The 16085-nt window shown below is 43.6% G+C and overlaps 1 protein-coding gene across 1 annotated transcript in view; it reads left to right on the top strand.

The window, feature by feature from the left end:
- LOC117522399 overlaps positions 1 to 6660 on the top strand; it is a 35410-nt gene extending 28750 nt beyond the window's left edge. The window contains exons 7-8 of the mRNA XM_034183792.1: positions 4483 to 4622; positions 4939 to 6660. Coding sequence (XP_034039683.1) covers positions 4483 to 4622; positions 4939 to 5087 — 289 coding nt within the window. The 3' untranslated portion in view covers positions 5088 to 6660. The remainder of the gene's footprint in view (positions 1 to 4482; positions 4623 to 4938) is intronic.
- The last annotated feature ends 9425 nt before the right edge of the window (positions 6661 to 16085 follow it).

Below are 16085 nucleotides of genomic sequence, written 5' to 3'. Positions count from 1 at the left end.
CGTGGTATAACTCACAAACTCGTAGCTTAAAGCAGATAACCCGTAAGTTGGAGAGGAAATGGCGTCTCACTAATTTAGAAGATCTTCACTTAGCCTGGAAAAAGAGTCTGCTGCTCTATAAAAAAAACCCTCCGTAAAGCTAGGACATCTTTCTACTCATCACTAATTGAAGAAAATAAGAACAACCCCAGGTTTCTTTTCAGCACTGTAGCCAGGCTGACAGAGTCAGAGCTCTATTTTGCTGAGTATTCCATTAACTTTAACTAGTAATGACTTCATGACTTTCTTTGCTAACAAAATTTTAACTATTAGAGAAAAAATTACTCATAAACCATCCCAAAGACGTATCGTTATCTTTGGCTGCTTTCAGTGATGCCGGTATTTGGTTAGACTCTTCTCTCCGATTGTTCTGAGTATTTTCATTAGTTACTTCATCCAAACCATCCACAGTTTATTAGACCCCATTCCTACCAGGCTGCTCAAGGAAGCCCTACCATTATTTAATGCTTCGATCTTAAATATGATCAATCTATCTTTGTTAGTTGTCTATGTACCACAGGCTTTTAAGGTGGCAGTAATTAACCATTACTTAAAAAGCCATCACTGAACCCAGCTATCTTAGCTAATTATAGCCAATCTCCAACCTTCCTTTTCTCTCAAAAATTCTTGAAAGGGGTAATTGTAAACCACTAACTGATCATCTGCAGAGGAATGGTCTATTTGAAAGAGTTTCAGTCAGGTTTTAGAATTCATCATAGTACAGAAACAGCATTAGTGAAGGTTACAAATGATCTTATGGCCCTCGGACAGTGGACTCATCTCTGTGCTTGTTCTGTTAGACCTCAGTGCTGCTTTTGATACTGTGACCATAAAATTTTATTAGAGATTAGAGCATGCCATAGGTATTATGGCACTGCGCTGCGGTGGTTTGAATCATATTTGTCTAATAGATTACAATTTGTTCATGGTAAATGGGGAATCTTCTTCACAGACTAAAGTTAATTATGGAGTTCCACAAGGTTCTGTGCTAGGACCAATTTATTCACTTATACATGCTTCCCTTAGGCAGTATTATTAGACGGTATTGCTTAAATTTTCATTGTTACGCAGATGATACCCAGCTTTATCTATCCATGAAGCCAGAGGACCACACACCAATTAGCTAACTGCAGGATTGTCTTACAGACATAAAGACCTGGATGACCTCTAATTTCCTGCTTTTAAACCTCAGATAAAACTGAAGTTATTGTACTTGGCCCCACAAATCTTAGAAACATGGTGTCTAACCAGATCCTTACTCTGGATGGCATTACCCTGACCTCTAGTATACTGTGAGAATCTTGGAGTCATTTTTGATCAGGATATGTATTCAAAGCGCATATTAAACAAATATGTAGGACTGCTTTTTTGCATTTACGCAATATCTCTAAAATCAGAAAGGTCTTGTCTCAGAGTGATGCTGAAAACTAATTCATGCATTTATTTCCTCTAGGCTGGACTATTGTAATTCATTATTATCAGGTTGTCCTAAAAGTTCCCTAAAAAGCCTTCAGTTAATTCAAAATGCTGCAGCTAGAGTACTGACGGGGACTAGAAGGAGAGAGCATATCTCACCCATATTGGCCTCTCTTCATTGGCTTCCTGTTAATTCTAGAATAGAATTTAAATTCTTCTTCTTACTTATAAGGATTTGAATAATCAGGTCCCATCTTATCTTAGGGACCTCGTAGTACCATATCACCCCAATAGAGCGCTTCGCTCTCAGACTGCAGGCTTACTTGTAGTTCCTAGGGTTTGTAAGAGTAGAATGGGAGGCAGAGCCTTCAGCTTTCAGGCTCCTCTCCTGTGGAACAGCTCCCAATTCAGATCAGGGAGACAGACACCATCTCTACTTTTAAGATTAGGCTTAAAAACTTTCCTTTTGCTAAAGCTTATAGTTAGGGCTGGATCAGGTGACCCTGAACCATCCCTTAGTTATGCTGCTATAGACGTAGACTGCTGGGGGGTTCCCATGATGCACTGTTTCTTTCTCTTTTTGCTCTGTATGCACCACTCTGCATTTAATCATTAGTGATCGATCTCTGCTCCCCTCCACAGCATGTCTTTTTCCTGGTTCTCTCCCTCAGCCCCAACCAGTCCCAGCAGAAGACTGCCCCTCCCTGAGCCTGGTTCTGCTGGAGGTTTCTTCCTGTAAAAGGGAGTTTTTCCTTCCCACTGTAGCCAAGTGCTTGCTCACAGGGGGTCGTTTTGACCGTTGGGGTTTTACATAATTATTGTATGGCCTTGCCTTACAATATAAAGCGCCTTGGGGCAACTGTTTGTTGTGATTTGGCGCTATATAAAAAAATTGATTGATTGTTTGATTGATTGTTGGAGCGTTCTTTTGTTTTTCATGATTCCATAATTTTTTCCTCAGAATTGAGGGATTCCATATTTTTTTCCCCTCTGCTTGGTCTAAAAAAAGTAACCGTTACTGACTGCCACAATTTTTTTTTTCCTGATTTCTTATAGCGTTTCTTAAAGCCAGAAAGTTGCCATTTGAAATGACTTTAGTTTTGTGTCATGTCTGTGATCTGCTTTTTTTCTACAAAATTAAACAACTGAATGAACATCCTCCGAGGCCAGTGATTCCATAATTTTTGCCAGGGGTTGTATAGCGCTTTTCCATCTGCATCAGACGCTCAAAGCGCTTTACAATTATGCCTCACATTCACCCCGATGTCAGGGTGCTGCCATACAAGGCGCTCACTACACACCGGGAGAAATAGGGGATTAAGGACCTTGCCCAAGGGCCCTTACTGATTTTCCATTCAGGCAGGGATTTGAACCGAGGATCTTCTGGTCTAAAGCCCAACACCTTAACCCGTGGGGGAGGAAGGTTTCCAGTTTGGTGGGCTCAGGGTGTTATCACTGCTTTTTGCAGATGATGTGGTCCATCGGCCGGTGACCTCCAACACTCACTGGATCGGTTCGCAGCCGAGTGTGAAGTGGCTGTGATGAGGATCAGCACCTCTAAATCTCAGGCCATGGTTCTCAGCAGGAAACCGATGGATTGCCTACTCCGGGTAGGCAATACAGCCTTGCAACAAGTGAAGGAGTACAAGTGGGTTTAATGGGCTTCCTCAGGAGGGTGGCTGGTGTCTCCCTTAGAGATAGTGTGAGAAGTTTGGTCATCCGTGGGAGGCTTGGAGTAGAGTCGCTGCTCCTTCACGTTGAAAGGAGCCAGCTGAGGTGGTTCGGGCATCTGGTAAGGATGCCTCCTGGGTGCCTCCCAAGGGAGATGTTCCAGGCATGTCCATCTGGGAGGAGACCTCGGGGAAGACCCAGGACTAGGTGGAGAGATTATATCTCCACAATGGCCTGGGAACGCCTCGGGATCCCCCAGTCAGAGGTGGTCAATGTGGCCTGGGAAAGGGAAGTCGGGGGGTCCCCTGTTGGAGCTGTTGCCCCCAGGACCTGAATCCGGAAAAGCAATTGAAGATGAGTGATGATGAGAATTTCCACTCCTCTTGCAACTTATTCCAAGTAAAAGGTGTGGAGTGGACAAAAGCCCTCTTACCCCAGTTCAGTACGGGCATATGGAACAGAAAGCAACAAGTCATCTTGCGAGTGGAACGAGTAAGGACCAGCACTTCTCTTTACAAATGGAGGAAGGCAACAGTCCGAGTATTGCCATCCATCCATCCATGTTCTTCCGCTTTATCCGGAGTCGGGTCGCAGGGGCAGCAGCTCAAGAAAAGCCGCCCAGACCTCCAGATCTACACACACCTCCCCCAGCTCCTCCGGGGGAACCCCAAGGCGTTCCCAAGCCAGCCGAGAGATGTAGTCCCTCTAGCGTGTCCTGGGTCTTCCCTGGAGCCTCCTCCCAATGGGACGTTCCCGGAACACCTCTCCAGCGAGGCGTCCAGGGGGCATCCGGAAAAGATGCCCGAGCCACCTCAACTGACTCCTTTCGACGTGGAGGAGCAGTGGCTCGACTCCGAGCTCCTCCCGAGTGAGGAGGAGGAGTATTACTCCGTAGTCAGCTGCTGGTGCCTAGCAGCTGACTTAGAACTGGTGCGGACCAGGGGAATTCGACTGTTTAATTAAAACAAAGCATCGCCCTTATTGCCAGTATTGGACTCCGAGTATTGCTTTATATATATAAAAGTATACCAATGACTGATTCTTCTGGTGATCAGAGCAGGTCCGTCCCACCCGAGAGTATAATTCAGAGGTGTGTCACACTTTGCAGTTTGTAATGAACCTCAGAGAAGCACGGTAAACAGTGTCTACTGTGTGAAAACATCAAGCAGAAGCATTCATATGTAAAAGATCTCCATAATCCAACACAGATTAAAAAAAAAAAATTGCGGCAATAAGCCGCAAAACAGTGTGTGTTGAACTGCTTGGATTTGAGGAGCTTGTAGGGGGCAGTCCTACAGCCCAGTGATGAGCTGTTGTTGTGAATGGAGACACTGTCTAAAGATGGTCTTTGTGCAGGTTCATCCTGGAGAACTGGGTGTTGGACCGCTGGGTGCGGAACATCCTGACGATCTACCCCGTGGTGATCGTGGCTCTGGTTGGAAACGTGCTGAAGCATTTTCACCCACATGACCCAAGTCCAAATTCTGTCTTCATGGGTAAGTTTCATAGGTGGCCAGCCTCATAGGTGTCAACCTGACTTCAGAAAGGGCAAAGAGGGTGCAGGTGTCTTTGTAACCACCAGGTGATTTAACTGATTAACAGCATTAACAGGATGAGTTCATCAGTGAAATCACCTGGTGGTTACAAAGAAACATGCACCCTCTTTGCCCTTTCTGGAGTCAGGTTGACACCTATGCAACCTTCCAAATGTCATCAAAACCAATTGTCTTAAAAATAAATGACAGTTTCCATGTTGTGACACAGATGTTTAATATTTTCTGATTTAATGAGTGTCATCCTTGTTGTTGTTAGTGGTGCTGCTGGTGTTAACGTGCATCATCCTGGTGCTGCGAGTGTGCACGGTTATCTGGAAAAACCGAAGGCAGCCTCTCCACTCCATCTTTGCACGTCAGCTGATCTCCTCGCCCCTTGATGGCAGCAAAATCAGGATCTTCACTTAAATCCTGACTCTGCTTCAGCCTGGTCAGCACAGCACTTAGCGACGACCTACAGGCTGCTTTTTTCCTCGTCTTCTCTTCACCTTCCTTTCCTCATTAGACGTCTTGGCTTGTATTACCCCCGGCACCGTCTTGTCACATACAGATGTTTGTTCGGGCACACGACCAGCTGAAGGTGGATCGTGGACGGTAATCTACCCTAACCTGCCTGTACCAGGGTTTTCCTGAGTAGATCTAGTGTATTTCACCTTTGTCAAGATATTGCATATACAAGATTGCACATACTTTGCCCTCTTGTGGCCACAATTCAAATCTAAACACTCAACACGTGGACTTGGTCTGAGGTCTCAGTGAATTGACCATGTGTATCAAGTTTATCTTGATAGCTGAAGACTTTGTTGGGAGCACGTCGACCACACAGACGCAGCTCCTGGACCTGCTGGACTTTCCAGGACTGTTGCACCGCCTCTGACGTTACGTGCACGCTGTCACAACAAGACACATAACTGTGGAATCACTTCCTGATCATAAAGTAAGGTTAGGGTAAGTTTTAAGCAAACTCACTGAAAAATAAACAGTGGCAGAGCACACACATGAAATCAGAAGCAGGGGTTTTTTATTTTTTAAATTAAGGATGTATTTTAATTCATTATAAATTTTAAAATGACATACCAGTACAGACACATTAAGCCCCACCCCTGCATGTGGGCGGGGCATATAGTCTTATTTATTTGAGGCATTATTAATTTACTGTTCTCATTTAAGTGCGTCATTTTACACGCGGACACCTTATCAAACATGATGTAGACAATTTTCTGGAGTTCTGAGTCTCTCACTGAATCTGGCGTGGTGCACATGTGCCAGGCCATCGTACTAAAGGTACAAGACATTTCTTAAGTAGACAGAAACGTTGCTTGAGGACCATTGTGTGTCCAGGATGGATTTGATCACATACGTTCTGTGTGCTGCTCTCACCAAGTGCCTCACAAAATGAAGAAAAAACAAATCTGTAAAATCTGCAGTGAAAATCTGATTAAAGATTTTGTAAAACCGTGTAAAGGTGTAATAAATGTTTCAGGTGTCGGTAACCTGACAGGTCCGTGGGTTTGATCCCTGTCCCGCTGAGTGTCTGTGGCCCGTACAGCACATAGAACAGAATAAGCAAACATTCAGCTTTGCATCACAAAGCACTGACTTTTATTCCAGTTTACTCATGTATTCTTACTGAGAATGAACTGTTTTTTTTTTTTTCCTCACTTCACTCCAAGCTGAACGTTTTGTGTCTGCAGCCAAAATGCAAAAATGTTTTTTTTTTTCTGAACTCTGAAATATTTTCTCTGTAACACTGAAATAATCTACAGCAACTCTTATGTCTGTTGTAATAAAGTTTATTGCATAAAATAAGCACTTGTAAAGATGTTAAAGTAACAGTTTGAGGTGATGTAAGAACGGCACGAGATATGACGACTGTTTCCGATCAAATTTAAGTGTTTGTAGAATCAGGTTTGTTCAGTAATTTCTGCTGTTTCTCTGTCGCAGTGCGCTCGCTCAGAATCGAAATAAACCACTTTGATTACACATTTGCTTGTTTGTGCTCACCTCAGGAACATCACAGCCGCGGTAAACTCCAGTCTTCCTGTCTGCAGCAGAGCAGCTCGCTGGCCGCGAAGGTGCGTTTGTAGACGGCTGCTAATCAGATACAGATTTCAGTCTCCCTGGCCATGCCCTGAAAAGCCCTGCAGGAGCCCGAGGCAGCCTCAGTCCAAATGGATGTTCAAGATCGTCTCTGACCGTTCTGACCTCGTTCAACAAATGGACTGCATTTATATAGCACTTTTCCATCTATGTCACAAGCTCAAAGTGTTCTATAGTAATGCCTCACATTCTCACACACACACACACACACACACACACACACACACACTGATGTCAGGGTGCTGCCACGAAAGGCGCTCTCTACAGGCTGGGAGGAACTTGGGGACAAAGGACCTTGCCCAAGGCCCCCTTAGTGATTTTTTTTTTTTTTTTTTCCCCCCAGCCAGACGGGGGTTTAAACTGAGGATCCTCTGGTCTCAAGCCCACTGCTTAACCACTAGACCATCAACCTGACTTCAGAAAGGGCAAAGAGGGTGCAGGTTCCTTTGTAACCACCATCTCCACCAGGTGATTTCACTGATGAACTGATCCCATCTACTGTTAGTCAGTGAAATCACCTGGTGGAGTTGGTGGTAGCAAAGAAACCTGCACCCTCTTGGCCCTTCTGGAGTCAAGTTGACACCTGTGAAAATATCACTGGAAGGAGATTGGTTTTAATTTCTTTTCTACTTGACTTCATCCTCAACAGTGTGAAAGGGTTGATCCCCTCCCGGTCGTTTTATGTGGTGAGCGAACTCAAAGACTCAAAAGACTGACAGGAGATGCACTTCAAAACCAGATACTGAAGAACAGTCAGCTAAGACAGCACTGGGGTCTTTAGGTTCAAATCCCAGCCTAACTGGAAAATCACTAAGGGCCTTAATCCACTACTTGCTCCCGGTGTGTAGTGAGTAGCCTGTATAGCAGCACCCTCACATCGAGGTGACTGTAAGGCATTAGTGTGTAAAGCGCTTTGAGCGTCTGATGCAGATGGAAAAGTGCTATATAAATGCAGTACATTTGCCATTTGAAACAAAACGTTGCATGCATCATTGAGGACAAGAGCCACGACATTAAGGTTTGCCTGCATCTGGCCCAACCCCAGGTGGGTGGGCCTTGCCCTGCCACATGGATTAATGGAGCTATGTGATTGGGTGAAGAGTGTTGTGTTTGACATTGTAAGTAGGTGCCCATGATCGCGTTGTTATATCTGAGCGGTATGTTATAACAAAACTTTGTGTTGCATGTGTTTGTGTCAGTGTGATAAGCAAAGAACAGAATGTTTCATGGCGCCATCCCAGACAGAGATACGAAGACCTTGGTTTTATTAGTTTAGACTATGCAAATGACATTTTTGGGCATGCGCCAGAGCTGCACTTAAAGCATTTAGGTCAAATCTAGTCTGAAACATTAAGTGGTCTGATGACAGGCGTCATGGAACATTCCATCCAACAACATTGGATACAATGCTATCACTGCAAATATCAGAAACTTTTACAGACTTCTTTTTGTAAATTAACTGCAAAAAATTATAGCAAAGAAAATAGAACATATACGACCAGATCGACGGGCGGATTGGGACAATGTCTGATGTTCTGGGGATGTTGTTCCGGACTGTCATGGTGAAGAAAGAGTTGAGCCAGCAGACTCCTATCCTTTCCTATGGTCATGAACTTTGGTTAGTGAACAAAAGAAAATCCTCACAGATACAAGCAATGGAAATGATTCCCTGTGGCCTTTTACCTCAGGGACAGCGTAAGGAGCTCCACTTTATGGGAGGGACTCTGAACAGAGCTGCTGCTTGTTCGCATTGAAAAGAGCAAGCTGAAGTGGTTCGGGCACCTGGTGTGGATGCTCCCTGGTTGTCTCCATATGGAGATCTTCCAAGCACATCCATTTGCAAGGACAACCTGGGAAGACCCAGGACACATGGGATGGATTATACACTCAACAAAAATATAAACGCAACACTTTTGGTTTTGCTCCCATTTTGTATGAGATGAACTCAAAGATCTAAAACTTTTTCCACATACACAATATCACCATTTCCCTCAAATATTGTTCACAAACCAGTCTAAATCTGTGATAGTGAGCACTTCTCCTTTGCTGAGATAATCCATCCCACCTCACAGGTGTGCCATATCAAGATGCTGATTAGACACTATGATTAGTGCACAGGTGTGCCTTAGACTGCCCACAATAAAAGGCCACTCTGAAAGGTGCAGTTTTGTTTTATTGGGGGGGGGGATACCAGTCAGTATCTGGTGTGACCACCATTTGCCTCATGCAGTGCAACACATCTCCTTCGCATAGAGTTGATCAGGTTGTCAATTGTGGCCTGTGGAATGTTGGTCCACTCCTCTTCAATGGCTGTGCGAAGTTGCTGGATATTGGCAGGAACTGGTACATGCTGTCGTATACGCCGGTCCAGAGCATCCCAAACATGCTCAATGGGTGACATGTCCGGTGAGTATGCCGGCCATGCAAGAACTGGGACATTTTCAGATTCCAAGAATTGTGTACAGATCCTTGCAACATGGGGCTGTGCATTATCCTGCTGCAACATGAGGTGATGTTCTTGGATGGCACAACAATGGGCCTCAGGATCTTGTCACGGTATCTCTGTGCATTCAAAATGCCATCAATAAAATGCACCTGTGTTCTTCGTCCATAACAGACGCCTGCCCATACCATAACCCCACCGCCACCATGGGCCACTCGATCCACAACATTGACATCAGCAAACCGCTCACCCACACGACGCCACACACGCTATCTGCCCTGAACAGTGTGAACCGGGATTCATACGTGAAGAGAACACCTCTCCAACGTGCCAAACGCCAGCGAATGTGAGCATTTGCCCACTCAAGTCGGTTACGATGACGAACTGGAGTCAGGTCGAGAGGACGACGAGCATGCAGATGAACTTCCCTGAGACGGTTTCTGACAGTTTGTGCAGAAATTCTTTGGTTATGCAAACCGATTGTTTCAGCAGCTGTCCGAGTGGCTGGTCTCAGACGATCTTGGAGGTGAACATGCTGGATGTAGAGGTCCTAGGCTGGTGTGGTTACACGTGGTCTGCGGTTGTGAGGCTGGTTGGATGTACTGCCAAATTCTCTGAAACGCCTTTGGAGACGGCTTATGGTAGAGAAATGAACATTCAATACACGAGCAACAGCTCTGGTTGACATTCCTGCTGTCAGCATGCCAATTGCACGCTCCCTCAAATCTTGCGACATCTGTGGCATTGTGCTGTGTGATAAAACTGCACCTTTCAGAGTGACCTTTTATTGTGGGCAGTCTAAGGCACACCTGTGCACTAATCATGGTGTCTAATCAGCATCTTGATATGGCACACCTGTGAGGTGGGATGGATTATCTCAGCAAAGGAGAAGTGCTCACTATCACAGATTTAGACTGGTTTGTGAACAATATTTGAGGGAAATGGTGATATTGTGTATGTGGAAAAAGTTTTAGATCTTTGAGTTCATCTCGTACAAAATGGGAGCAAAACCAAAAGTGTTGCGTTTATATTTTTGTTGAGTGTATTTTCCAGATGGTGTGGGAAGGCCTCAGGATTCCCCAGGAAGAGATGGGGGACTTGGCTGATGATGGGGAAGTGTGGAATGAGCTGCTTGGTCGACTGTCACTATGACACTGATCCAGGTAAGCATTGGAAAATGAATGAATGAAAACCACACGAGTCATCAATTGCATTTTTTCAGTCAGCATTTCCTCTCATTTCCAGTTATTTTTTTAAACTCTGGGCTGGTTGACAAAACAGGAAGTAGCTTTTCTGTCCATCACTGTTCTGTAAATTGTCCAGTCGATAGACACCAAGAAAATATTTTAAGACCAGCAACGAATGAGTTCACATATCATTAAAAAAAAGTGCCAGAATGATATTTTAGTTCATGAGCCAGTTTTATTAAATTTGGTGTTCTGAGTCTATTTCTTGTAACTTTGCTTTAGAGGTGGTAAATTTGGACAAGGCAGCTGGATGCTTTTTTCCACCGGATGCCTCCTTCGTCCTTGACTGACACAGTGTGACCGAACAGGATGTTCCTGTTTGCACATGAGGAAGGAGGTGGCGTAACTGTGACCACACCTTCCAGGAAGTGTTTCACTGACAGGACACGCCCTTTTCCCCAGCAGCTGGTCACTGATTGGATACGGCTATTTTTGAAACCATATGTGCCACAACAATGCAGTCCATGCCAGGCACGTGACGAGGGAAATAATCCAAATATTTAAAATGCTTGGATGCAAAAAAAAAGTTGCATCAGCCTGCTGGAAGGTTGTGTGTGAATGTGACGGGTGACTGAGGTAGAAGGTTGCATAATTAGAATCTTCAGATCTCAGATCAGTCCAAAAGTGATTCCTAAACAAAGGCTTCCCAGATCTGTTGCTCCACCCATAGCCATGTCAGCCAATCAACAACTGAGTAACACCAGCAGCCTCAGAATGACATGTATTTAATGTTAAGACAAAATATCTACTGAAAATCCACAGGATCAATATACTTTATGTATTTAGCTTTTATATTAGAAAATGACTCACCGGTTTTGGAGGGGGTCACGTGATGCGGAGCTCCCTTACAAAGCATGCTTTTTTAACACTTTAAAGATGCTCTGATACAGCTAAAACAGCACGACCAGAGAAGTAATGTCACTGCATGAACTGCGGTTGAAGACACCCAAAGGGACGAGGTTTGCGATCCAAATCTCAAAAAAACCTGCCAGGATCGACAACCAGTGGCTCAGACAAGATGGTAGACGGCAAGGAGATGGTCTGGTAGCCAAAAGAAGTGAGGGAGTATTCACCAAACTCAGTTCAAGTTTGGATACGAAACTCGACCAGTTAGCTAAGTCATTGAGCTCGGTGTGCGAGAAGGTAAAAGCCGTTGAAAAGCAAGTGGGGGATGCAGAAGAAAGAGTCTTCAACACAGAAGATACGGTGTCACAGCTGAACTTGAGCGCACCGAGGCACGGCTAAGAGAGGCCATTAACTGGCTGGAAGACCAGGAAAAGAGGCCCAGATGCAACAAAATTAAAATCGTCAACTTCCCAGAATGTACAGAGGATGCCAACGCTAAAGACTTCTTTGAAACGTGGCTGCCAAAAACTCCGGAAACAACCAGATCAAGATGGACAGCTGTCACTGCAAACCAACGCAGCGGACGGAGTCCACGAGACTGAGGGTCATCTACATTCGTCGCTATAACTATGCAGACAAACAACTTGTCATGCAAAAGGCACGGTGCATGGGTGAAATACAGTGGGGGGAAATAAGTATTTGATCCACTGTCAATTTTGCAGGTTTTCCCACCTACAAAGAATGGAGAGGTCTGTAATTTTTATCGTAGGTACACTTCATCTGTGAGAGACGGAATCTAAAAAAAAAAAAAAATCCAGAAAATCACATTGTATGATTTTTTTTTTTTTTTAGAATTAATTTGTTTTTTATTGCATGAAATAAGTATTTGATCCCTAGAAAAACAGACCTTAACAATTGGTACAGAAAGATTTGTCTGCCATTACAGAGGTCAAACGTTTCCTGTAGTTTTTCACCAGGTTTGCACACACTGCAGCAGGGATTTTGGTCCACTTCTCCAGATCTTTCAGGTTTGGAGTTTCAGCTCCCTCCAAAGAGTTTCTATTGGGTTCAGGTCTGGAGACTGGCCAGGCCACTCCAGGACCTTGAAATGCTTCGTACAGAGTTACTCCATAGTTGTCCTGGCTGTGTGTTTGGGGTCATTGTCATGCTGGAAGACCCAGCCATGATCCACCTTCAGTTCTCTTACTGAGGGAAGGAGGTTGGTTGCCAAAATCTCACAACACATGACCCCGTCCATCCTCCCTTCAATACGGTGCAGTCATCTTGTCTCCTTTGCAGAAGAGCACCCCCAGAGTATGATGTTTCCACACCCATGCTTCACAGTTGGGGCGGTTTTCTTGGGGTTGGTCTCATCCTCTAAACACGGAAAGTGGAGTTGATTCCAAAAAACTCTATTTTAGTCTCATCTGACCACATGACCTTCTCCCATGCCTCCTCTGGATCATCCAGATGGTCACTGGTGAACTTCAAACGGGCCTGGACATGTGCTGGTGTGAGCAGGAGGACTTTGCTGCCCTGCAGGATTTTAAACCATGACGGTGTCGTGTGTTACTAATGTAATCTTTGTGACTGTGGTCCCAGCTCTCTTCAGGTCATTGACTAGGTCCTCCTGTGTAGTTCTAAGCTTTCTCAGAATCATCCTTACCCCATGAAGTGAGATCTTACATGGAATCCCAGACCGAGGGAGATTGACAGTTATCTTGTGTTTCTTCCATTTGTCACCTTATCACCAAGCTGTTTGCCTGTTGTCCTGTAGTCCATCCCAACCTTGTGCAGGTCTACAATTTTGTCCTTGGAGTCCTTAGACAGCTCTTTGGTCTTGGCCATGGTGGATAGTTTGGAGTGAGATTGATTGAATGTGTGAATAGGTGACTTTTATACAGGTAACAAGATCAAATATTTATTTTATGCAATAAAATGCAAATTATTTCAAAATCATACAATGTGATTTTCTGGATTTTTTTGTTTGTTTGTTTTTTTTAGATTCTGTCTCTGAGTTAAAATGTACCTACGATAAAAATTACATACCTCTCCATTCTTTGTAGGCGGGAAAACCTGCAAAATTGGCAGTGGATCAAATACTTATTTCTCCCACTGTAAGGGAATCCGGGAACTGCATTAATCTCTTGGAGGATTTTTCACCAACAGTGGAGAAAAGACGGCGTGAGTTCCTGGAGTTAAAGAGGTCACTCCAAGCATTGGGGATCCCCTACAGGATGTTCTTCCCAGCTGTGCTACATATTACACATGACAATAAGGTCCAGCTCTTCAAAACTGCAGCAGAAGCACAGAGGTATGTCGAAGAGCTCAAGAAAAACAATACTTGAGAGATGATCATAAGGTAATTTGGAGCAATTAAGTCAAAGAGTCAGGCTCATGGCCTGACAGTTAAGACATTATACAGGGGAGGCCAATGGACCTTTTTATAATAGTCTATACTGTAAACCCATAAAAGTGACAGCGAGGCTGATGAGGATATCTGGATCGTGACTATCCATGAAAGAGGTTCTTATGTAATGTGTCGTCTAGGGAGCTCTGATTCATCCTACGTGCTTGATTCGAGGTTAAGTAGGAGGAAAATTAAGAGACCTCACATGCGCCCCACGGTGGAGTTAAGGTTACAGCAGGGGTATATATGTTCAAGTTGGTTAGTGCTTTTGTTTTGTTTTTGGTTATCTTCACCAGACAGGAATTTACACATGAACTGGGTAGATTAAGGCCACCCAATGCAGATGCCCAGAATTTCCTTAGAAAGACAGTATTCATCTGTGACATCAGGAAAAAGTGGTAAATGTCAGATATAAATGGCATCAGATTCTGTACATTTAATATCAAAGGGATCCACCATACAATAAAACGTAGGAAAATACCAAGTTTCCTCAAAAAAGACAACACACAAATAGCTTTCCTACAAGAAACCCGTTTGGTAGATAAAGAACATATGAAACTGAAACGAGACGTAGGTCAGGCCTATTAGCCATCATTTACTTTGAATAGCAGGGGAGTCGCCATTTTGATTCACAGGGCCACGTCATTTATACTTAGTATGTGTACGGCAGATCCAGAGGGTAGATATGTCCTCATCCACTGTACAATATATGGAACACCTCTTACTATGATGAACATATACATCACTAATCCACCGCAGCCATCATTTTGGACAAGGATAGCAACAGTATTGGAGGAACATAAATGTCACCTGACAGTTGTGGGTGGTGACTTCAACTGCAGCTTAGACAATAAGTTAGACAGATCTACAATAACTACTGACAGGCAGATAAATGCAGGTGCTCCACTAGCTAAAATGCTAGATGATATTAATCTGATAGATATAAGGAGAATTCTGAATACATCAGAGATTTTACATTTTATTCTAACCCACACAACTCGTACTCGCAAATAGATTTTTTCCCTCATCCAGGGTTTTTATGTATCCCATAATCCCTTGCACGCCAGAGAGTCGCTGCAGCCAAAACAACATAGAGAATCCACATGATGACAGTTGTAAATGAATATTATACTACAAAAATGTATTTTTTTTATGTTTTTCGTCACCTTAATAAGAGACTGCTGCATGATACCCTGAAAACTTGCTAAAACAATTATAACAAATAATCCGTGTCTGTTACGTTTAATCTGCATGGAATTTAATAAACGCAAACCGAATTTCAGACATATTATATATATTAGTCTGGAACAAAGAGGACAAACAGTGTTGTAAAGAACAATAATCAAGACGTTAAAGAGCAAATAACGGAGAGACAGCCTGTGATTCTCACATGTTTACATAAAGCAAACGCAATAACAACATCTATACACCCAGAGAATATATTCATGAGAGTTTTAGGTACAATATAAAAATAGTTTTATGTTGCGATGTTAATGGTGTTGTCCGTGTGCAGCGGTTAAAGTGCAGCCCGATCAGAGCGTCTCAATGCAGTTCTCAGTGTTACTGAGATCTCGCAGCACGGCGACCTCTCAGAGGTTTTGTTGGATTTGAAACCTGAAAAGGGTGGATACCACCCTATCCATATAAGTTATCATGCCCAGTCTATTTAGAATTGATTGTGAAAGAAACCACAGCAGGCATATGACAGTGGCGATTCCCATCATACCTACTTAATGACAAGGAATTTAAAGAGAAAATGGAGACGACGATAAAGCTACTCTTTGAAATGAGCAATAATAGCGAAACAAATCCTGAACATCTTTGGGAAGCTGCAAAAGCCTATATTAGAGGATTCACCATTTCATACGTGTCACGCCGGAGGAAACCACTGCTGCTGAAGCAAAAAGAACTGGAAGCAAATTTAAAAAGCGCAGAAACGGCTCACAAATCTAATCCAACTAGAACAAACCTCAAGATACAAATTAACGCAGCACTAAATTCGCTTTTGAACGAGAAGGCCTCTAAAGCATTATTTTATCAAAGACAATGTCTGTATGAATATGGGAACATAGTAAATTTTTGGCACAGATGTTAAACCAGAAACAAAATTGTAATATAACAGCAGGGATTAGAGACTCAGGAGGACAGAGACATTTTGACAGGAAAAGCATTAACTCAGTGTTTGTATCTTTCTACAAATCTGACAATAACAGCACTAAAGATGCACTTTTTCTCAAAAATTAAATTACCAACATTGACCAAAGAGCAACAGAAATCTCCAGGGGAATGTATTTAGGAAAGGGAAATCCTAGAGGCAATAACTCTCATGTGCAGTGGAAAGGCCCCAGGCCCTGATGGGA

Source organism: Thalassophryne amazonica, chromosome 12 (genome assembly GCF_902500255.1).
Source record: "Thalassophryne amazonica chromosome 12, fThaAma1.1, whole genome shotgun sequence".
NCBI lineage: Eukaryota > Metazoa > Chordata > Actinopteri > Batrachoidiformes > Batrachoididae > Thalassophryne > Thalassophryne amazonica.
The sequence above is the reverse complement of the archived record's forward strand: the minus strand, read 5'-3'. Positions and strand labels throughout refer to the sequence as shown.